This window comes from Hemicordylus capensis, chromosome 6, assembly GCF_027244095.1.
Source record: "Hemicordylus capensis ecotype Gifberg chromosome 6, rHemCap1.1.pri, whole genome shotgun sequence".
NCBI classification, from domain to species: Eukaryota; Metazoa; Chordata; class Lepidosauria; order Squamata; family Cordylidae; genus Hemicordylus; species Hemicordylus capensis.
Genome location: NC_069662.1, coordinates 13,586,729 through 13,611,148, shown reverse-complemented (window position 1 = coordinate 13,611,148; position 24,420 = coordinate 13,586,729). Strand labels below are relative to the sequence as shown.

General features: G+C 44.0%; 1 protein-coding gene across 1 annotated transcript; it reads right to left on the bottom strand.

Moving 5' to 3' along the window:
- Nucleotides 1–2,671: 2,671 nt before the first annotated feature.
- LOC128330903 (vomeronasal type-2 receptor 26-like) lies at nt 2,672–11,642 on the bottom strand (the record flags this gene model as incomplete). The annotated part of the gene is made up of 4 exons (XM_053264266.1): nt 11,424–11,642; nt 10,479–10,706; nt 9,304–9,382; nt 2,672–3,552 (listed from the first exon to the last, which is right to left on the bottom strand). Coding segments are annotated over exons 1-4 (1,407 nt in total), but the record flags the coding sequence as incomplete, so codon positions are not given.
- Between the last annotated feature and the right edge of the window lie 12,778 nt (nt 11,643–24,420).

Below are 24,420 nucleotides of genomic sequence, written 5' to 3'. Positions count from 1 at the left end.
ATTGGAAGAAGATGAGCGTAGTTTTAAAGCTGGAGGAAGAAACATCAATAACCAATACTATACAGATGACACCATTCTGATAGCGGAGAATGCGGATGATCTGCAAGCTCTAGTAATGAAAGTCAAGGAGCACAGTGAAAAAATGGGACTATGTCTAAATGTAAAGAAAACTCAACTGATGACAACGGGCACAGCAACCAGCTGGGTGGGGGGAGGGGAACTCTGAGTTGGTGAGTCGAGCCTCCCCCCCCCGCATTCCCAACACTTTGGGCCGCAAAAACCCTGGAAGGCTGTTCCTTGGCCACCTCACCACTGCCGGATTAACCTAGTAGCAAAAGTAGCAAATGCTACGGGCCCCACATTTTTGCACGTGTGTGAGAGGGGGAGCTATTTAGGGACACATATCCCACCTGCATTCCCACGTGCCTTTCTGCTTGTAATCTACTAGTGCCACCTTCTCTTTCTAGCGTATCACACTCAGCAAGGGTTATGTGTGTGTATGGAGAAGAGAGAAAGGGATCTCTCGCTCCCCAGTTCACACGAACTCAGCTAGAGCACTGCTTGAACCCACAGGTGACGTTCCAAGAAGCCTCTACTGTGAAACCCACCAATCTTTAAGGAAGCCGGTTGGTTCTCTTGTTTGACCTCTGAAGAAAGGAGCATAGCAATTCCCCCCCTCACAGTTGTTCTGAAGCAGATCCTGGAAGGAGACCTTTGAGGATTGTTCTCATGACTAGTGGGGTGTGGAAAGAGGGATCTGGGTCTCAAAGGTGTCTGCATTATTTTTCCAACAACGGAAATTGCCTCTGACCTGTATCTGTGATTTGTTGGTTCGCAGGTACTGTTTGCTGGTCCTGGACCATAGTAATTTCATTCATTTCACTCTCTGGCATGTATTGTGTGAATCCGATGGTTTAGATGGCGGTTGTCCTCTCCCCCTGCTCCACCTGCCCCACTTGCCTGCCTTTTCATCAATGGTTTTTGCTTTTCCTCCTTATTCATGACTTCAGGACCAGATTTTTTAGCATGACCTGTTTGTGTGGGTTTATGTTTCTAGATCTGAAGTAGGAAGGGAAACCTTTTTACCTGATACAACAGTGATCCCTCCTTTCAACCTCCCCAACCCACCCCATTCTTCCATGCACACCTTGCTGCATGATTTATTGGCTCGTAAAATGCCTATCATTATGATGGGAGGAATATGCAGAGGCATTGTGTGTGTGTGTGTGTGTGTGTGTGTGTGTGTGTGTGTGTGTGTGTACATCTCCATGCATGCACAAATACTATATTCCCCTCCAGAAGCTGGGTCAAAAGTGGAGGGCACTGCTATCATCCTTGCAAAGATTAACCCCCTTTGCTCCCCCACTGCTGTCGTAGAGCTGAGAATGAACAGCAGCCATTCATGTGTGCTTAACACTTGTGAAATGTGTGGCCAGTGAACATGATTGCTGATCTGTATTCAGCATTTTTTTCTACGTTTCTGCACTCCAAGCATGTATTGCAATATGTGCCATTGATACAAAATGCTTCTGGGAGGCCTGGTCTCCATCAGTGTTCTCTCTAATTTTTTTTTCATCTGAGTGTAGAGTGAGTTTTGTTCTGAGTGACAGTTTCAAGGCAGTGTGCACGCACCATGTGCATTCAGAGTGGGGCCTTCCTGATTCAACCTGTGCAGGAGCTACAATTAACTGAGCTTACATCAAAAACCATCGAGGGACCGCTGGTCTCCATGTTGACTGCGCCCTGCTGCACTTGGCAGCAATGAATACTCGCACCCTTAAGTAGCCATTCTGCTCAAATCCTGGCTCCCTCCCCACATACATTCCACCGCCCTCTCCAGTCCAGCCCTGGCATCCAAACACTGCAGAAGACCAGCATGCTGAAGGTGATCTGCTTGGCTTCATTAAATTGTTTTAATGTTGTTTTTAGAATATTGTTTTAAAAAATTTAATTGTTGTGGTTAAAATTTCTTGTTTTTGTTGTAAACCACCCAGAGATGTAAGTTTTGGGCAGTATAAAAATATGTTAAATACAAAATAAATAAATAAATAAATAAATAAATAAATAAATAAATAAATAAATAATAAATAATAAATAATAAATAATAAATTTAAATCCATCAGTAACATTCTAGCATGGAAGGCCACAGTGAAGCTGATGATGGCCAGAAAACCCATGTAACAGACCCTTCATTGCACTGCACCATGATCTGGATGAATGTGGAATGCATGTCAAACACACGTGCTTCATTGGATGGCCACACACTGCGTTAGTCTGGTTGTCAGCCATTCTTTTTTCACCTAACCTTAAGTATAAGCCTGTCTACAGTTATCTCCCTTCTTTGAGATAACTATTAGTCTGTGGCCCACACTGTAGGCTGGCTGACATCCAGTGCTGCATTCTGGACACATGGTGCTGCCGGGCTGCTGTGTCCTTCAGAGCAGTGCCAGAGCTGTGCAATATGGCTCATTGTTCAAGCAGCTCTTCCACAGTTCCCCCCATTGTCCCGATATAACCCACGCTTAGTCACCGATACCACCCATGTTGACTGTATTCTCTAATCTACGCCTTCCTTCACTACTAATATGGGAATATAATGATGAGAGACATGGTGTTGAAGAACTAGAAAAGGCAGAAAGAGTCCAGTGTCTCAATATTGTTTCCTTACTAGTTGCTCTCTGGTGTTCAGATCAGGTCTAAGAATAATAATGTAGCATTTGGGGAGGAAGATACAACTCAACAGTCCACCACTAGAGGCCATGATGGAGAAGAGCTCCACAGCCACCATGTATTTCCCCTTGGTGCTCAAGTAGCTTGGGACAAAAGTAATCCAAACAGTGCAGAAGACCAGCATGCTGAAGGTGATCAGCTTGGCTTCATTAAAGCTATCCGGTAACTTTCTAGCATGGAAGGCCACAGTGAAGCTGATGGTGGCCAGAAAACCCATGTAGCCCAGGATGATGTAGAACATGGTGTTTGAGCCTTCATTGCATTGCACCATGATCTCACTGATCTGAGAGTGCATGTCAAACTCTGGGAAAGGGGGAGTGTTTGCCAGCCACATAGCACAGATTCCAATTTGAATAAGTGAACAGAGAATGATGACCGATACTGCCAGCCTCTTCCCTATCCATCTTCTCATCCTGTTTCCCGGCTTCGTGGCCAGGAAGGCCAGAACAACAGTGATGGTTTTAGCCAACACAGAGGAAAGTGCGACAGTAAAGGTGATACCAAACACGGTTTGTCTGAGGAGACAGGTCACCTTCCTAGGCTGACCAATGAATAGGAAGGAGCAGAGAAAGCAAAGCAGCAGAGAGGAGAGAAGGGTACAAGTAATGCTCCAGTTATTGGCTTTCACAATGGGAGTTTTGCGGAGCAGAACAAAGATCCCAATCACAGCAAAGGTGATCAGGGAAAACAAAAGAGCAAAAGAAATCAAAACCGCTCCCAATGGTTCTCCATAGGATAAATAGGTCATCGTTTTGGCGATGCATTGATCCTGTTTCTCATTTGGACATTGATCTTCTGGGCACATCTCACACTGGTCTGCATCTGAAATACATCAACAAAGTCTTTGTTTTGCCAAGGAACGAATCTGTTGACTGGTTTGTTATATTACAAAGCAGGTTGTTAATGTTTCCTCCCTCTCATGTGATATGTTGATAGATTTTATGCTGCTCTTACTTTTGCTGTTCTTATAGTTTTTAATTTAATGATTTATTTCATTTTATCTGTGTTCTACACTAGGGGTGTGCATTTCGGATTTTCTGTGTTTCAATTTGGACCCAAATCAAAACATCTCTCTTTCATTTCGGATCCGAATCAGACCCATCCAAATCACCCCCGATTTGCTTCGGATATGAATTATTCAAAATCTGAATCTGAATCATTTAGGATCCAAAAAATGGTCCTGAAGCCAAAAGAGCAGGGTGGTGTGGTAGCGCCTAATGGGTGGAGGCTACCACCCAAAAAGAAATTGGGCAAAGGGCTGATTTTTGGTGATCTTTTGAAGTTCATGCATCTTTAAGGTTTTCCTCTTCATGTCAGGAGGAAAGGTGTGGCTCTTGGAAGAATGTGGTTGGTGGTAGTGCCTAGTGGTGGCAAGGAAGCTACCAGAAGTATTTCAAAGGAATTGGGCAATGGGTGATTTTTAAGTGATTTTTGAAGTTTACGCATCTTTAAGGTTTTTCTCATAGGGAATAATGGAGGTTTCAGGAGCCCCATAACAGCACTTGGGGGGCACTGGTGTGGCCCAGAGCAAGTGGCGGTGTAGTGCACAGAGGGTACCAACCACCCCCATGGGTTGCTAACCTATGGGGTACTGGGTTTTGTTGTTTCTGAGGTGTTCCGAGTGTAGACTCTCTGGTAGCAAATGTGAGTGGATTCATGGTTTGTCATTAAAAATCTCGAACAGCAAGGTTTTGCCCCCCTTCCACCTCCGCAAGTCGAAAGAGTGATGACGACAATGACAACAATGATGGCACACAATTTTTTGGTGCATTTCTTTGACATTGCCTTCGTTGACTTTGGGGCAGCTATCCTGGTAGTGGTGGGGAATAGCAGAAGAAACGGTGGCAGGTCAGCAGACTGTTCCAGAGGAAGGGTAGTCAGAAATTTAATAGCTGTCTCCCCTTCTGGCTGTCCCTCCAGCTCTTTGACCTCAGAGAGCATTGCCAACAAGCCACATAGCCTTACCTTGCTCCTCTGCAATGCCAGGTCAGTCCAAAACAAGCCAGAACTCATACGAGATTTGATTATGGATAAAGGATCCCACTTAGTATGTATTACTGAGACTTGGTTGTGGGAGGCTAATGGTCCAGTCTGGTTCCAGCTTCACCCTCCAGGATATTCTGTAGAGGAGCAGGTGAGGGGACGTGGGTGGGGAGGTGGAGTGGCTGTGATCTATAAGGATAACATCTCCCTTTCCAGGGTCCCTGTTAGGGTATCAGACCATATGGAATGTGTGTACTTAAGTTTGGGGACCAGGGATAGATTGGGACTTCTTTTGTTGTACCGATCACCCTGCTGCCCAGCGGAATCCCTTACTGAACTCATGGACTTGGTCGCGGAAACCGCGTTGGAGTCTCCCAGACTCTTGGTGCTAGGGGACTTTAATGTTCATTTTGGGACCAATCTGTCCAGGGCAGCTCAGGAGTTCATTGCGGCCATGACAATTATGGGCCTGTCCCAAGTGGTCTCTGGACCGACGCATATTGCAGGTCACATGCTTGATTTGGTCTTTTACTCTGATCACGGGGTATTCCATGGATGCGGACACCTGTGATTTCCCCATTGTCATAGACAGACTACCATCTGGTTAAGGTTGGACTTACAAGCAGTTCCCACCTCTGCAGGGGCAAGGGGCCTATTGGAATGGTCCACCTGAAGAGGTTATTGGATCCAGTAGGATTCCAAGAAGCCTTGGATGAATTCAATGTTGCTTTGCTGGTGCTCCTGTTGACACCCTGGTTGAGAATTGGAACAACTTGCTCACCAGGGCAGTAGACATGATTGCTCCCAAGCATCCTCTCTGATCCGCTTCAAAATTGGCCCCTTGGTATACGGAAGATCTATGGGGGCTGAAGTGGCAAGGTTGGCAACTGGAGTGCAAGTGGAGAAAGACTCGGCTCGAATCCGACAGATTGAGATATAGAGCACATCTAAAGATTTATGCTCCGGCAATACGTGCGGCAAAGAAGCGGTTCTTTTCTGCCCATATTGCCCTGCGAGTTCACGTCCAGTGGAGTTGTTCAGGGCTGTGAGGGGACTAGTATTCCCCTCTCTTGAACCAGAATTTGCAATCATCAATTACCCCTGCGATGTGTTTAAATAGTTTTTCCCACATAAAATCTCTCAGATTCAGGCCAACATAGATGGAGACTCCACAATTAATTTGATGTCTGCACTGGAGGTGCCCAACAACAGGTGATTTGACAGGATCGTTTTCAGTTTGTAACTCCTGAGGAGGTGGACAAGCTGCTTGGAGCATTGAGGCCTACCACTTGTTCTCTTGACCCTTGCCCTACTTGGTTTGTTCTATCTAGCAAGGGGGCTGTTGTAGACAGCCTGGTGTAAATCATAAATGCTTCTCTGAGGGAGGGCAGGATGCCTCCTTGTTTTAAGAAGGCAATCATTAGACTTCTTCTAAAGAAACCTGCATTAGATCCCTCAGAGTTGAGCAATTATAGGCCTGTTTTCAGCCTCCCATGGCCGTGAAAGGTAATTGAGAAGGTGGTGGCCTCAACACAAGTTGGTCTTGGAGGAAACTGATTATATAGACTCAAGGGTTGGCTATGTGGTGGAGACTGCCTTGGTCAGCCTGTGATCTGTTGGTCCTTATGGATCTCTCGGAGGCTTTCAATACTATCAACCGTAGTATTCTTCTGGAATGTCTGAGGGGGTTGGGGGTGGGAGGCACTCTTTTACAGAGGTTCTGCTCCTACCTCTCGGACAGATTCCAGATGTTGTCAATTGGAGACTGTTGCTCTTCGAACTCTGAGCTTAAGTATGGTGCCCCTCAAGGCTCCATACTTAACGTTTTTTAGCATCTACATGAAACTGCTGGGAGAGATCATCAGGGGATTTGGAGTTCGGTGTTACCAGTATACTGTTGACACGGAAATCTACTTCTTCATGTCAACTTCTTCAGGAGCTGGCATATCCTCCCTAAATGCCTGCCTGGAAGCAGTAATGGGCTGGATGAGGGAGAATAAACTGAAGCAGAATCCAAATAAGACAGAGGTACTTATTGTGCTGGGACAGAACAATAAGGGTGGCCAGGGGTGCTTTCTATCAGCTCCGGCTGATACGCCAGCTGCTCCCGTTTCTCGAGATCAATGACCTCAAAACAGTGGTACATCTGTTGGTAACCTCCACACTTGACTTCTGTAATGCACACTATGTGGGGCTGCCTTTGTACGGAGTCCAGAAACTTCAGTTGGTTCAGAATGCGGCAGCCTGGTTGGTCTCTGGGTCATCCTGGAGAGACCACGTTACTCCTTTAGTGATGGAGCTACACTGGCTGCCAATAGGTTTCCAGACAAAATACAAAGTGCTAATTATAACTTATAAAGCCCTAAATGGCTTAGGCCCTGTGTATCTAAGATAGCGTCTTCTTCACTACGAGCCTCACCGCCCATTGAGGTCATCTGAGGAGGTCCATCTCCAGTTACCGCCAACTTATTTGGTGGCTACACAGAGGCGGGCCTTCTCGGCTGCTGCCCCAAGAGTGTGGAATGTGCTCCCTGCTGAGATACGGTTCTCCCCATCTCTGGTAATATTTTTAAAAAGCACCTCAAAACCCATGTTTTCACCAAGCTTTCCCAGCTTTTAAATTTTTTTAAGTTTTAATCTCTGGTTTATTTTTCAATTGTTAAATTGTTTTAAGTTTTTTGTCTATGTTTTCAACTTGTTTTATATTATTGTGAACTGCACAGAGATGACAGTTAGAGGTAGTGTAAAAGTTTAAATAAATAAATAAATAAATAAATAAATAAATACATAAATAAATAAATAAATAAATTTCTGCACGTGATCAGAGCCTGTGGCACCAGCACATCATGATGCAAGCAATCTTTGAATAAAAACTCTGATGATGCTACAACTCACAATATGACCCAATCCACTTTTTCATTGCAAACAAGAAGTCCACAGAGAGAGAGAGAACCTTCTGCCATAAAGCAAAGTCTCAGATAATAAACATTAAAGAGGCAAGAACAACAGCAACTCATAATCATCATCACATCACATCAGGGCATCAGCATTATATATATCATATTAATATTATCACATTAACATTCATCATTTTCATTTCAGCATCAACTCAAAATATTCAATAAAAGGAAAGAGGAGGCAACATTGTCAATAATAATAGTTGCTAGTAGGAGGAGATGGATGGATAAAAAGAGCAGAGATACAATGTCCCAACAGCAGAGACACAATGTGGTATAGCCAGCCGGACAAGAAGATACAAAATAATGGCTGAGAGAATCGGTTTAATATACTGCTGCTGCTCTATAAAATGGGAGGATGGACTGGTTTATTTAAAACACACACACACACACACACACACAGACTCACAGGCAGCGCATAGGCCCAGAGTGGTGCGTGTGTGTACAGTATGTGTGTGTTAAAATAAACTCACCACTAAGTCTTCTCTTCTCCAAAACGTTGGGCTGCTACTTCTGTTGGTCTGGTGGTCTCTCTCTCCTGCTCCTTCTTCAGTCTTCAGATGGGGCATCCACAAAAGGCTCAAAAATCTGGAAGATCTGGGGCTGGTGGTGGTGGCTGCTTGTGCAGGCAGCAGCATTCTTCTCTCAGTACAGGTCCAAACAACTATGTGATGGCCAAAAAAGGTGGAATTATCAAATTCTTTTTTTCACAGATACAAAAGGGGAAAAAGCAGGAGAGAATCCAGCCAAGGTCCCAGGATGGCTCAGGTAGCAGGCTGTTTGTGTCAGCAAGGCAGAAGGAATAAAAGATGGAATCTTCTTCTTTTTCTCAATTAAAAAATTGCTGGAGAAAAAAAGGCAGCAATGGCAGCAATGCTGAAGAATGGTAGGAGGCAATGGTGGATGTGTGATGGCAAGGCTGAGCAATCAGGCAAAAGAACTCTCTCCCCACACGAGGCAGCAGAAAGGAAGAAATGGCTGCTGGCCCTTTAATACCCCCCTGAAAACACCTCCAAAAATCCACCCCCACACTTGCCCCCTCCTTCATCTCCCCTTGGTCAATGGAAGGTTAATTTGGATCCTGCAGAGCCAAATATGGGCATTCCGTTGCAGATCGGAACTTTGCATTGAAGTCAATGGAAGACTGAAAGGTGGGAAATTCAAGCACATTTCAGAACTCAAAATGGAGGAGGAAGGAGAAGCACTATCTCGGTCACAAAATGGAGGGCCAAAACTTACAAAAATTTTGGAGTCAACCCAGGGGCGATTTGTTTCGGATCTAAAACATTTTGGGATGGTGATTGGGTGTTTCATTTTGGTGCCGAAATACCCAAAAAGTTTCGCACATCCCTATTCTACACTGCCTTGAAGTGTTTAACTGGAGGCAATATGAAAATTAAAAATAAATAAAATCTCTTTGACCATTTTTAGGAGCAAAACACTTGCTGTTCCTCATTTGCAGGAACTGTGCCATTTGTAGGCATCTTTTCTGCTTGTTTTAGAATTCAGTCATATTCATATATATATATATATATATATATATATATATATATATATATATATATACACTTTATGTTTATAAGTTTTCTACATATCAATGTGACTTCCGGTTCATCTTTCAACACAGTTATACTATAACATCCATGTTTGCTCTCATCTGAGAGATTGCTGGAATTTCCACAGATCTCAATTTCTGCCAAGAACCATTCTAGCTGTCGTCGTAAGATATAGGAATAAATTTCTATTCAGGTCTCTTATGAAATACACATTTAAAAACCTTTTAAAGCTAATCATAAATCATATGCCAAAACCTCTTTACCTCTCTGCAGGACCACCACATGTGATAAAAGGACACCTCACTATCTTTACATCTCCAGCACTTATTAGATACATTTTTATACATTAAAGCTAGTTTCTTAGGTGTTAAATACCACCTGTACATCATTTTAAATAAATTGTCTTTTAAATGATAACATGCTATAAATTTAAGTTCTTTCTTCCATAGCTTCTCCCAGGCCTCTAAGTTAATATTCTGACCTACATCTTGTGCCCATTTTACCATTGTTGATTTTACCACTTCATCTCTCATTTCTTCACATAATAACAAATTGTACATTTTGGTAATTAGTTTCACATCACTTTCACATAATTCTATTTCAAATTTAGAAATTCAGTCATATATTTGATGTAGAAAAGGAGAATTTTAAACATTTGGATTTGGTTACACAATATACATATTTTTACCGATCTGTGTTGAAATCCTCCCCACAGGACACTGAGCACAATCATAGCAACAAACTTGTCTTCCCTGCTGGGCAATCCTGCTGGATCCAGGATGGCAGCTCTCAACACATCGGGAACGGGGCTGCATCTAACAGGAGCAAGAAGGAAAAATGTTCCGATTCCCCCCACCCCTTCTATTATTCTCAAAACCAAATAACCCACATATGAAGAGTATGGAATAGGGGTCTACTCCCTGAACGAGGAAAAAGCAAAGGTGGGTCTGACTGCAGGCAGACAAAAAGAGGTCAGAGGCATCAAACATGGTCAAGGCAAATCTGGGGTCAGGCTGATAATTTCCTCTGTCTGGGGGGGGGGGGGAAGTCACCTAGACCCTACTGCTGGAGTCTGAGACTCCTGGAGCATTGCCCAAAGGAGAGAAACAGAGCATCCCCCATCATGGCACTCCATTCATTTCAGCCCATTTCTCCCTCCCAACCTCTTGACTCCTGATATTGGAGCTGGGCTGTGAGAAAACCCCTTAAAGTCAGGGAACCTAGCAAGGTGAGGTGGGACAGGTCTCCATACCTCTTTAAACTTGTGGTTCCATACAGTAGCACTTCCATTCATGGTGAACGTTTTTCCTTCACGAGCCAGGGGGTCCATCCTTCCAGTTTGGACTTTCTGGAAGGTGTCATTGGGGAATGTGACCAAGTTGATGATATCGTATCCAGATGGCAGGCTCCCTTCCTCATCAAAAAAGATTTCTTCCCCAGCACTATTATTGAAATGGATATTGCTCAGAAAAGCATGAAGCTAATTGGGAGGAGAAAAAGTTCACACCCTGGGTCAAATTGTGGAAGATTGCATTAAGATTATCACTTTAACCACAAATCCCTTGATCACCAACTGGAAGATGTCACTGAGAAGAAATACTATATACCTATCAGGAATATACCTTTAAGCATGTTTATATTGGTAGCAAGCCACGGGAAGCAATAGCAATTCCTGTTGACGAATAGTTCAGGATCTTACGGCAAAGAATACTCACATATAAATTGATATACAAAGCAAGTTTGGGATAATTATAACAAAGGGAAAGACTTTTGGGAAAAACTGACATCCATTTACCTTATTCTGGAATGGGAATCAGCCATATTAAAACATCAAACAATACTGAATATTGAATAAACAATTACAAGATGCTTGATATAAGGTTTGCTTCCTGAAATTTATTTTTGTTGAAAAGCATAATAATTGTGTCTTCCCTTAAAAGGGCAATTTGATTTGATTTTCAATTGAATTTCCCATATTCAGATTCAAATCCCCATTTAGCCATGAAGTTCATGGGTGATTCTGGGTGTTTCTTGTCTCTCAGCCTAAGCTACCTCACACTGCTTCACCAGTGCTTTGTTAGTCATGATGTCAGGAACTGCATGCAACAATCAGACATTATATTACATCGCTGCTAGTATGAGTTATGAACTAATACAATGAGAAGTGACATGCAAATAAAGAGGAGGCAAAACATACAGGCCGTAACAGAAGACTCTTTCCCATGAGTTTCTCCATTTCCTTCTGTTTAGTTTTCGAAGAATACATAGTATGGAGAGCATGTGCTACAGCATAAACAGCATTGTAAATGTTATAGCTCTGCCCAGACATGCCCATTTCAAGCACAGATTCGGGGAGGCTCCCCAGTTTCTCCTCCCCAGTGCAGTTGTCTTGATTTGGCACATATAAGCCAGGCATTGGGAGGGAACAGAGAAATGCAAACATCCAGAACTGATGGATGAAAAATATCATAGACTGGTATGGATTTATGCTCTACAGGAACTCCTGAAATCCTGGAACCACTTTTCTGTGAAGTGTGAATGACAAAGAACCATTGAAGGTTTTCCCTGTGAATTTATTCCATGAAGAAACACTTGTGCAATCCCACTGAGCAGTTATGAGCCACACTCTCTCCAATGGAAGCTTAAGATGAAATTCGTCGGATTCTAAGATCATTCGTAAACCCTCCATAGAATGATTATCCCCATAGACAAGTATCACATTCATCTTTTCTTCCATCCAGACAGCAAAAGCTATCTTCTTCAGCATTTTTTCAGTGGGTGTATTTAATATGTAGCTCTTTATTTTTGGAATGGATTGTGCCAAAGCAATACAAATATTGCTCTGGAGTAGCCTTGGTCTCATATTTTGAACAAATGTTTCTCCACTTTCATCATCTGATGTGAGCAGACTGATCCAGTTCCACTTGAAATACTTCAGCAGGAAAATAATTCCAACATATTGAAGGTCTTCACTTGGAACCATCCGGAAGAAAAAAGGGAACCGAGTTTTATCACTCAGCGCAGGGTCCAAAGATCCATAAGTCAGCTAAAAGGGGGGAATTTTTTTAAAAAGTATTAAACGTACATCCCTTTGTTCTTGATCAAAATATTACTTCTTCAATTCACTAAATTTCAGCTTCCATCAAATATTTAAGATAAGACAATACTTCTATTTTGAGTAGGAACTACTGGTACCATTGAGTCTTATACTGGGATTGGATTGGATGAAGAAAAATTACAGACTGCTCCTACTTGAAATTACCTCAGTAGTGAAAGCTGGGGCAGGGTTGAAACACAGTTTGGAAGATAATATTTAAAGAAAATGACAATAATAGTGTATTGAAAACATTGCTCAGTGGCCTGGGTAATCATTACTTAATTTTTAGAAAACACTGTAAGGATTTGGAAAGGGATGAACACCTTTCCATTCAAGAACATAAGAACAGCCCTGCTGTTTCACACAGTGGCCTACCAGATGCCTCTGAGAAGCCAACCAGCAAGAGGTGAGGGCATGCCTTTTTTTTGGTCTTTGATTTGCCACATCCCGTGGCAGAGAATTCCATAGATTAATCCGGCGCTCTGTGAAGAAAGACTTCCTGTTGTTGGTCCTATTTTACCTGGCCTTCAGACCCATGAGATTTGTGAGAGAGGGAGAAAGATTTCTCTCTGTCCACTCTCTCTTCTCCATGCATAATTTTATAAATGTCTATCATGTTTCCCCATAGCCACCCCTTTTCCAAATGAAAACACCCCAGACACTGTGGCCTTACCTCATAAGGAAGGTGCTTCATGCCCCTGATCAGCTTTGTTGCACTCTTCTTCACCTTTCCCAGTTCTACAAACTCCTTCTTAAGATATGGTGACCAAGTTCAACCCTTTCAATGAGCTGACTGTCCACCATGACCCCAAGATCTATCTCCTGCTCAGTCACTAACAGCTTGGACCCAATCAGCGTATATGTAAAGTTGGGGGTTTTTTGCCCCCAGTATACATAACTTTATATTTGCTTATATTGATCCATATTTGCCATTTTGTTGCCCACTTACCCAGATTGGAGAAATTCTTTTGGAGCTCTTCACAATCTGTTTTGGATATCACTAATGTAAATTGTTTAATGTCATCTGTAAATCTGGCCATCTTGCTGCCTACCCCAATTTCTAGATCATAAGTGTTAAAGAGCACAGGTCCCAGTACAAATCCCTGGGGGACCCCACTTCTTACTTCCCTCCATTTTAAAAACTGTCCATTTATTCTTACACTCTGTTCCCTTCCTTCAACCAGATAGCAATTCACACATGAACCTTTCCCCTTATCCCATGACTGCTAAGATTACTCAAGAGACTTTGATGAGGAACTTTGTCAAATGCTTTTTGCAAGTCCAAGTATACAATGTTGACCAGATAACCTTTTTCCACATGCCTGCTGACACTCAAAGAACTCCAAAAGTTTACTGAGGCAAGACCTGCCTTTGCTGAAGCCATGCTGGTTCTCCTTCAGCAAAGAACACAACACCAAGTGCTATAGGGCTCCATCAGTGATAACCAAACCAAATAAAGAACCCCAAAAATTATTATAATGCCCAAAGCAACTCAATAAACACACTATAATGTGAACATTTAATACTTTCAAAGTAACAAAATTTCTATTAAAGTTCTAGTGAACCAGAATAAGTCAAATAGAAGCCCCTATGAATATCTCCTTCCCAAATATAGTATCAAATGAAATTCTTTGAGTGACTCTTCAAAAAAGAAATTCCTCATTAAATCCCAAGTCAAATTCCCAAAATATAAAATGCAGTTCTCAAATATAATAAATCTTATCCAAATGGAGTATGAAATGAAATAAAATATCTTCAGGGAAATGCTAATGTAAAATATCAATGTCACGTCTGCTCTACTAGTTTTAAATCCAGTTCTTCAAATAAAATGTGTATCTTTCCCAAGTGGCTCTTGTCATTCCACTAGGAAAGGATTCTCATTTGATTTGAAGAATTGGATTTTAAGTGGAGCACATTCCTTTTTACAGGCTTTGCTTGCCCGCAAATGTATCCCACGGTTTAACAAATCTAAGCTGCTCCCGGCACATTGAAACTACTCAGATCCTCCTGTTTTGCTGGCCCTGCTCATGGAACAGGTAGTACTTCAGAGAATGGTACCCTGGGGGTCCTGGACTTCAATATGCTGCCTAGCAGCCTAATTTTGGCTTCCGGGACCTCCTGGCTGTATTTCACAACATTGTTGGTGCCAATGTATACCACAACAGCTGACTCATCCACAGCACCGCCTAACAGCATATCAAGATGCTGGGTGACATTCGCAACTGTCACACCAGGCAGGCAAGTCTCCATGCGGTCTACACGCGAGTCACAAATCCCTCACTCTATGTCCCTAATTATCAAGTTGCCCACTACTAGGAGGCCCCCAATCTCTGGAGGAGTATCCTATGTGTGAGAGGATTTGGACGCATTACCCAAGGAAGGAGTCCCTTCTAAGGGAGGATTCCTCTCTTCTTCAGACTGATGTCCTCCTTCCCTAATACCTTCATTATCTATGAGAGTAGAGGAGCTGGCAGAATGGGAATAGGATGCCTCTATCACATTCCTGAGGGTCTCATCCACAAACCTCTCTGCCTCCCTGAGCTTCTCCAGGTCCGCCATCTTGGCTTCAAGAGAATGCATTTGTTACCTGAGAGCTGGGAGCTCTTTGGACCGAGCACACACCCACAACTTCTGCACCACAGTCATATATGCATCAATCTGGGAGGAATCCCCTCTTCTGCTGGCATTCTAGCTTCAATACTGGTTTTATTGGCTATTTAGAGTATAGTGGCTGCATTTGCATGTAACAAACCAAATCCTCCCCCCACCACACACACAATGGAACTGTCCATGTGGTGGTCCTCATTAGAAACCAAAAGTGCAAATCACTCTCAGGGGAGGAAAACATCGGCTTCCTTTTCTGTTGAAACTGTGGTTGCCCACATTCAGACATACAGTTTTTGAAAGTGGAGGTCACTTCACCTCTGGTTTCATGTTATATGTGAATGTGGATATAGAGATTGTTTCCTTCATAGATTGGTCTAAGCTGCAATCATCATCTAATTAAAGGCATCAAGCTCTTCCTCCAGGAAAGTTACAAAAGTGGGGCAGTACTCACCTTCTCCTCATTCTCGGTGTCTCATTTCTGATGAAAGGAGACCACTTCTGGGCCCCCAGGCACACTCCCCCGCTAAACTCCTCACAAAACTCATTTGATGTCTGTTACCAAACTCCTGCTCACAGATCCCCACAAAGAAAAGCTCCCCTTGTCTCAGCATTGTCTTCTCAAGGGTGGCTTCCAAACTGAGCCACCTCCAGAGCGTAGCTGTAGCTAATCCCCACCCATTTTCTCTCTAGGCAGAACTGAAACTGAAATTGAAACTGCCCTTTCAGAAATGAACCCCTAGCCAGTCAGCCAAAAACAATAAATATTTATATATCACTTTTCAACAAAAGTTTCCAGAGTGGTTTACATAGAGCAGGCATCCCCAAACTGCGGCCCTCCAGAGGTTGCTGAACTACAATCCTCAGCAAACCCAGCCACAAGAAATTGTGGCTCGGGATGCTGGGAGTTGTAGTTCAGAAACATCTGGAGTACCGCAGTTTGGGGAAGCCTGACATAGAGAAATAATAAATAAATAAGATGGATCCCTGTCCCTGAAGGGCTCACAATATAAAAAGAAATATAGACATCAGCAACAGTCACTGAAGATACTGTGCTGCGGTTGGATTCGGCCAGTTACTCTCCCCCTGCTAAATAAAGAGAATCACCTCATCTAAAAGGTGCCTCTTTGCACAATTAGTAGGGGTACAGCCAGAAATTAAACCCTATAGAAGACTAACCCTAACAAGCTTACTTTCTCCTTTCCCCCTTGTTGGTTTGTTTGCTTGTCCTCTTGCTTTCTTCTTTAGGAACGAAAACAAACGTTTTCCTCCTCCAGACAAGGAAGCCCTTTCTTCTCAAAAGCTGCTTCCAAACTGAGCTACCTCAGGAACGTAGCCATTTCTGAATGACTACAGCTAGTCATCGCTAGGAACAGACATACCTGTGAGATCTTGTAGGCATTGAAGACACTGGCCATCTGCATGGAATTTGGGGAGGTGAGCCCACCAATGGCAAGGACTAGCTGCTGCTTCCTGGCACAGTTGTAATTCAAGGGATTCCCCTGCTCTGTGAAGAGGAACTTCAGAGTGTTCCCAACGGCTCTCAGTGGATTGAAAATATTGTCATAGATTTCGAATCCCAGTGTGATATTGGGTAAGAGATGGTCATTCCTGTTGATCTCTTGAATTGCAAAGATGAAGGCAAGAACATGCTGGTAATTTTTAGGCATTAAACTGCAATGAGATTTTAAAGTAGATTTACATTCATAGATCAGCAAAAAAAAGTTTATTGCATTTCTATATATTCTGCTTGCAGGTATGGAAAACAAAACACAAACACATGGGGGGAAAACCACAGACAACATGTAATTGTTTAATTGTGTTTTTAATAGTTTTAACATTTTAAATTTTAATGGTTGAAATGCTTTAATCTTTTTTTATTGGTTGTTTTTATTGTTTTCTTGTCTCACCCAAAGACTTGCATTTGGGGTGGTATACAAATGTGTTAAATAAACAAACATAGTTGAATGACTTTAAGGCCAGCCATATATATTTTTTGACATACAGATATGCAGCCAGTACATCTTTCCCCATGGTTGATATGCAGCCATTGGGAGAAAGCTCCCCTTCATGAATTCCTAGGGACATAGGAAACTGCTCTAATCCGAGTCAGACTATTGTTCAGTGGTGTCTACACTGACTGGTGATGGCTATCCAAAGTTCCAGGCTGGAGTCTTTCCCAGCCCGACCTGGAGGTGTCATGGATTGAACCTGGGACCCATTGCATGCAAAAAAGATGCTCTACCACTGATCTATACCCCACTATCGCCACTTGTCATATAGCTGGAGGTCAAAGACAAAGGAGGTCTTAGAGATGCCGCTGCCCTCCATAAAGAAAAGGTGGCATCCTCTCCATTTGGACAATATGAGGGTGAGTTCCTAAGACCATAGGTTAATGTGAAAGATGTAGCACTACCAATTAATATTCCTGCTGAGAATATTTGTATTGGTGTGTCTGATTTTCCTTTGAGAGGTTTTGACTCTCTATCTAACACAGCTTCAAAGACAGCCTCCACTCAGAGGAAGCAGGAGTAGAGGCATGAATTGGAAAGAACCATTGGGGAGGAATAAAATGGGTATTATCCATTGTCTGTCCAGATGCAAACCTCCACTTCTCCACCATACACCAACATAATAACTGCTCGGCAGAGGAGAGTGGAAGCGTTATGACAGACGTGAATGAGGTCCTCTCTGTCCCCTGTTCCCTGCATACACAGCTGAACACCTATGACATTAGCACAAACGCTATCTCCAGAGCAAGGACAACCACAAGGGTTTTGCCCAAACATCGGGGAATGTTGCTGACATAGAGAGAAAGGATTCGGTGGTGCAGCAAGAAAGTCATCTAACAGAACTGCCTAACTAACTGCAACTGCTCAGCAGGGAAGCAGCAATTTTCTGCACATTCCCCTTCCCCCAAAAGCCCTCTCTTCAGGTGTTCCACCTGAAAATATGTCCCTGAGGGCTGTGCAGATTTTCAGGTGGCCCAGAGGGCTTCCTGAGGAGGGTAAGGGTCTCATAAATTGCTGCTACCTTACTGCACCAGTTCTATTTAGCTGCTCTCTCCCTGCCCCTCTGCATCCTTGTTCCGTATGCCTGCCAGTTTCTTTTTCCAGTCAACATTGAGCTATACTGTGCTGCTATATGTCCTTTTCCTAAAGGATGATTGTCCCACTTCTAACCAAAATAGAGAAAAACTATTTAAAACTGGAAATGTGAAAATACGACTCCTGACTAACTGTCAACTGGAACTGGCTTCCTTAGAAAGTTTTAACTTTTGATGGTTGGGTGAGCAATCAAGAACCCTAGGAATAGTGTTGGTTCACATACATCTGAATACACACGAATATACCCCCTTGGAAATCATTGTGCTTGGTATGATGTATGGACATGCAAACATATCAAGTTGCCATTGGTCAGGCCATTGGTCTAGCTAGGTCACTATTCTTTATTGGGACTGGCAGGGAATCTGGTTTCAGACAGAGCAGTTTCCCAGCCGTGTCTGGAGATGCCACAGATCAAACCCAGGAGATTTGGAATGCAAATGATTAAAGATCAGACTGTGCTATTAGATTTGCTAAGGTCCATTCACACACCATGGCTAGATGCTGCAGCCTCCATGCGAGGCATATCAGAAGCTGCCATTGATAATGAATCTCCACTAGAAAAATTTAAACCAGATAGGCATACATTAGCTCAGCCCTACCTAAAAGACCCAATACAACCATTAAAACAAAAGACGCACTACTCACTATCCTGCTGTGGAATTGTCTGGTAGTACTGTAAAGTTGAATAAAAGTACACCACCCTGTAAGAAGGATCCAAATTCCCCAATGGTAATGTCTTCTCTGGAACTTGTCTTGGAATTGTGCTGAATTTTGCACAGATGTCTTTGCCTGCTGTTCCGCCTTCTGAAAATAGCAGGCAGATATAGTAGGAATGGTAGTAACCGAACCATTCTGAGCTCCTGCAAATTTTGAATCTCACCCCAGCTGTACACTTGCTTTGTCAGCTAGAGAAGATTACCCACAAAGAACTTTACCAACACAGGGATTCCATTTGACAGAGCCTTGTTTGTTTCATGTTAACGTCTCCTGAGTTCTAGGTTACACACGGGCATTTAAAAATTCTTATACACTGAGTGAGTGTAGCCTGGTATGAGCTACTGAGTTATAATTAACCGATCTTATCATTAAATGACCTCTAGCTACCCATGGGGCTTCCACAAGAAGCAGAACTGAATAATAGTGATTTTGATCATTTCAGGGTGGATTGACACTTTCCCTACAGTCCTCTGGTCCCTATACAATCCAAGAGAACATTTTTTATTCCCTCCTAACCAATATTTGCTATTTAGCAGGCAATAACAGGATTCAGTTAACACTTTGGGGACCCAAGTGCCTGCTGGTCACTGGGCCTTGCATTGAGTGCGAGGAAAACTAAACATGCAGTAAGGTGCTTCTGGTAAATGCATCCAGATGATTTATTTTATTTTATTTTCATATATTTCATTGATTTTATAACAAGTGGGTACAGATCGCCAATGTGTCCTACATAGCCAATGTGACTTAACTTCTAAAATGTCAGGCAGAACATTCCCCTTCTTCCACTTCCATAGGGTATCCTTCCACTTCCATAGGGTATCCTACCATTCATCAGCAATGTCTTCCCGCAAAATGGCCCAAGCAGGGATGGACAATTATTAGATGTCACTCCCCAAGAAAGAAAATAATCAATTGAATGAAAATGTTTCTAGGCTGCACTGCACAGATGTGGTATATAAATGGATTCATGGTCAGGAAAAAATCTACCCAAGTTTGTAAAAATAAAATAATAATTTCAGGATTCAGACATAGTGCAGAACCTTTGTTCATGTTCAGTAACCTTGCTTTGATCATCCGGACCTGTGTTATGGCACAAACCACGGTTACGGATTTGTAATATGAGGGTTTGTAATATGTGGGGCCTAGGGCTGCTACTGTAATGTCTATCCCTCTGTGGTAGACATGGAACTAATAACAAAACAAAGGGACAAAACATGGTTTCAGTGAACAAATTCAAATTTATTAAAAGAGAATGAAAGTAAATTAGTGAAACAAATACATTACATGGCAGAATTAGTGTGATAAAATATCCCATAGTGGTGCACCGGATATTCAGAGAAGGTAGGGAAGGATGAGATTTGGGGAATGGCAGATTCCAAGGAGGCTTTGCTTCTGGCTTAGTGTAGACAGAGAGGGGGGAGAAAGAGGGTTGTGTGAACCAGCTCAGACTGAGCCAGGCCTGTTTGGGTGGCCCGGGGATGATCCAGAAAGGCCCTCAAAAGGGGTGGGGGGGTGGGGTGCCAGTCCAAGTTAGAATTGGGACCACCCCCCCATTTCATGGAACTGGCTGGCAGGCTGGCTCGGTGGGGGATATACTTGTAAATGGGAATCCAGCTGGGATTCCCCTTTACAAATACAGGGGATCTCCTAGCCTAAAAAGGCTTTCCTGTTAAAACTTTAAAGCTCATGTGTGGGGAGGGGAGCTCTGAGTTGGTGAGTCGAGCCACGCAGGCTCAGACTGGCCCACAGGGCAACAGGGCATATTCCCGGTGTGCCACACCCTGTGGGGTGCCCCTGTGCCCCAATTCCCACCCTCAATTACCCATTCTGCTCAAAGCCCGGCGCCCTCCCCACAAACATTGCCCCACCCTCTCAGTGCCCGCAGTCTGGCCTGCCACCCCCACCATTCCCAACCCCTTGGGCCGCCAAAACCCTGGAAGGCTGTTCCTTGGCCCCCTAGAATAGACACACAAGGACATGTCTGAATGAGCTGCAGCTGTGTTTCCACGGAGACAGGTGGATTTACTCCATAGTGGTGAACCAGACGTTCAGAGTAAGACAAGGCTGTATACTTTCTCCCTTTTTATTCAACTTATATGCTTAACATATACTGAGAGAAGCTGGATTGGAAGAAGATGGGCATGATTTTAAAGTTTTAGGAAGAAACAGCAATAACCTGCACAATACAGATGACACCATTCTGATAGTGGAGAATGCAGATGATCTGCAAGTTCAAGTAATAAAAGTCAAGAGGCACAGTGAAAAAATGGGACTATGACTAAATGTAAAGAAAACTCAAATTATGACAATGGGCACAGCAACCAGCTGGGTGTTTTTGAGGGGAACTCTGAGTTGGTGAGTCAAGCCTCCCCCCCCCATTCCCAACCCTTTGGGCCGCAAAAACCCTGGAAGGCTGTTCCTTGGCCACCTCACCATTGCCGGATTAACCTAGTAGCAAAAGTAGCAAATGCTACAGGCCCCACACTTTCGAGGGCCCAGTATTCGAGAGAACGGCGGGTCAGTTCACGAGTGACTCTATCATCGTCACCCTTTGGCACCTGAGAATTGTAGTTCTTCTGCCGCTAACTGGAAGTGAAGCATTTTCCATGGAAGCTCTTGGAGGAAAGAAACTCCAAATCCCACAAGCCCTGCGATGTGGCTCAGTTTCCATCTTTTAGTTTGTGATTGACTGTGGGCAGAGAGGGCGGGGAGATAAAACAATTCAGGCGCCTGCGCATAGCTGAGTCGTATCTCTCTGTGCTGCTCTGCTCAGTCTGCTGAGTGCCAGCCTGCGCTTTCACGCAGGGACGCCGGGCTTCCCGTCCTTCTCCCTTCACACGGTGTCTTGTCTTTTCTGCTTGCAAAATCCCCCCACCATTAGGAGAGTGAGTTGGTGCCATTGTGCATTTTTGCACGTGTGTGAGAGAGGGAGCTATTTAGGGACAAATATCCCCCCCTGCATTCCCACGTGCCTTTCTGCTTGTAATCTACTGGTGCCGCCTTCTCTTTCTGGAGTATCACACTCAGCAAGGGGTTAGTGTGTGTATGTAGAAGAGAGAAAGGGATCTCTCGCTCCCCAATTCACACGTACTTACCTAGAGCACTGCTTGAACCCACAGGTGACTTTCCAAGAAGCCTCTCCTGTGAAACCCACCAATCTTTAAGGAAGCCGGTTGGTTCTCTTGTTTGACCTCTGAGGGAAGGAGCATGGCCATTTCCCCCCTCACAGTTGTTCTGTAAGCAAATCCTGGAAAGAGACCTTTGAGGATTGTTCTCATGACTAGTGGGGTGTGGAAAGAGGGATCTGGGTCTCAAAGGTGGCCCCATTATTTTTCCAACATCACAGGAAATTGCCTCTGACCTGTATCTGTGATTTGTTGGTTCGCAGGTACTGTCTGCTGGTCCTGGACCATAGTAATTTCATTCAGTTCACTCTCTGCCATGTATTGTGTGAATCAGATGGTTTAGATGGAGGTTGTCCTCTCCCCCCCGCCTCAACCTGCCCCACTTGCCTGCCTTTTCATCAATGGTTTTTGCTTTTCCTCCTTAGTCATGACTTCAGGACCAGAGTTTTTAGCATGACCTGTCTGTGTGGGTTTATGTTTCCAGATTTGAGGTTGGAAGGTAAACCCTTTTGCCTGATACAACAGTGATCCCTCCTTTCAACCTCCCCAACCCACCCCAGTCTTCAATGCACACCTTGCTGCATGATTTATTGGCTCGCAAAATGGCTATCATTATGATGGGAGGAATATGCAGAGGCATTGTGTGTGTGTGTGTGTCGGGAGGGGGGGTACATCTCCATGCATGCACAAATACTATATTCCCCTCCAGAAGCTGTGTCAAAGGTGGAGGTCACTGCTTTCTTCCTTGCAAAGATTAAGCCCCTTCCTCCCCCACTGCAGTCGTACAGCTTAGAATGAACGTCAGCAATTCATGTATTCATGTGTTGTGCTCAACACTTGTGAAATCTGTGGCCAGTGAACATGATTGCTGATCTGTATGCATGCATGTTTGTTCACATTTCTGCACTCCAAGCACATATTGCAATATGTGCCATTGATATACAACGCTTCTGGGAGGCCTGGTCTCCATCGGTGTTCTCTATAATATTTTTCATTTCTGTGTCGAATGAGTTTTGTTCTGAGTGACAGTTTCAAGGCAGTGTGTGCGCGCACCATGTGCATTCAGAGTGGGGCCTTCCTGATTCAACCTGAGCGGGATCTAAAATTAACTGAGCATACATCAAAAACCATGTGAGCACATGCACACGTGTACACCCTCAAGGGAACCCTGGTCTCCATGTTGACTGCACCACTCTGTACTCGGCAGCAATGAATACTCCCACCCTTAAGTAGCCATTCTGCTCAAAACCTGGCTCTCTCCCCACATACATTCCACTGCCCTCTCAGTGCCCCCAGTCCAGCCCTGGCAGCAATTCTTAACATTGCCTTGGCTGTCATATGATATGTATAGCAAATGAAAAAATTGAATGACTTTTCTAAGCAAGTAAATAATTTATGTTTTAAAATGTATGTGCATTTTAAAAATTTGGGGGCCCCTTATGACACATGTTACAGGCCCCACATTAGCTTAATTTGGCCCTGCTCCCACCCCAAATTGGCCTCCAGCCAAACACCGTTATTCTGTCTACCTACCCAACACCAGCACTCTCCTGCCAAGTGAACGGTTCCTTCAGTGCCAACCTATGACTGAAAGCCAAAGGACTCAGTGAGACGTAGGCGGAAAAAAGGCCATAGCTAGTGCCAATCTGGTATGACCCCAAAATTTCCTACATGGCCCCCACAGGCTACCGGCTATCCTTCACTGAGTACAGGGTGTTGGGTGGGTGCTTAGCTGTGGAGCAACTGAACGGAACAGAGGCAGCCAGCACCCAATCGCCTCACCTCTTTCCCTCACTGGCTGATCCCTGCCAGGTGGAGGGGGAGGCAAGATGGTGCCCATGGCTGCCTCATGTGCCAGGGGCACAACCCTGCCTCATTGTACTGGCCCCAAGCCTCCGCCATTCTCCGCTGATGCACTCGCCCCCCACCTCCATGATGCTGCAGGCAATGGCCCTCCTCATCAGTCCTGTCCCAGCCCCTCCACATGGCCACTATGGAGAGAACTACTGTAGTGATCCTCACTGGTGCCAAGCTGCGGAGCAATTGAATGGAATGGAGGCAGCTGGGACGAAATCGGCCCGCCTCCTTCCCTAATTGGCCGATCCCTGTCATGTGGAGGGGAGCATGATGGTGCCCATGACTGCCTCATGTGATGGGGCACAACCCAGAACCCCACCTCAATGTGCTGGCACGGCGGCAGAGACTGGCAAAATTAGAACCAATACCATAGCAGAGGAATCATCCAAAAACCAAACCAAAACTTATTTCCTCTGTCTCTTGCGGTACATTTTCAAAGCAAAGATAATTTGAAAATGAGGGACAGCTACAGACATAATTGTGTGGACACTAATAAGGACAAGAAAGATGGAATGAAATGTTGAACAAAGAAGGGGAAATAATCAGGAACTGTGTGACATTTTTATGTGCAAGTAGCCAGAGCTTGACGTCACCCACACTTTAGCATCCAGGGTGATGGCTTTGTTTGAAAGAGTATATTTATTTTGCATGACCACTAATATAGGAGGAATAGTAGGAAATAGTAGG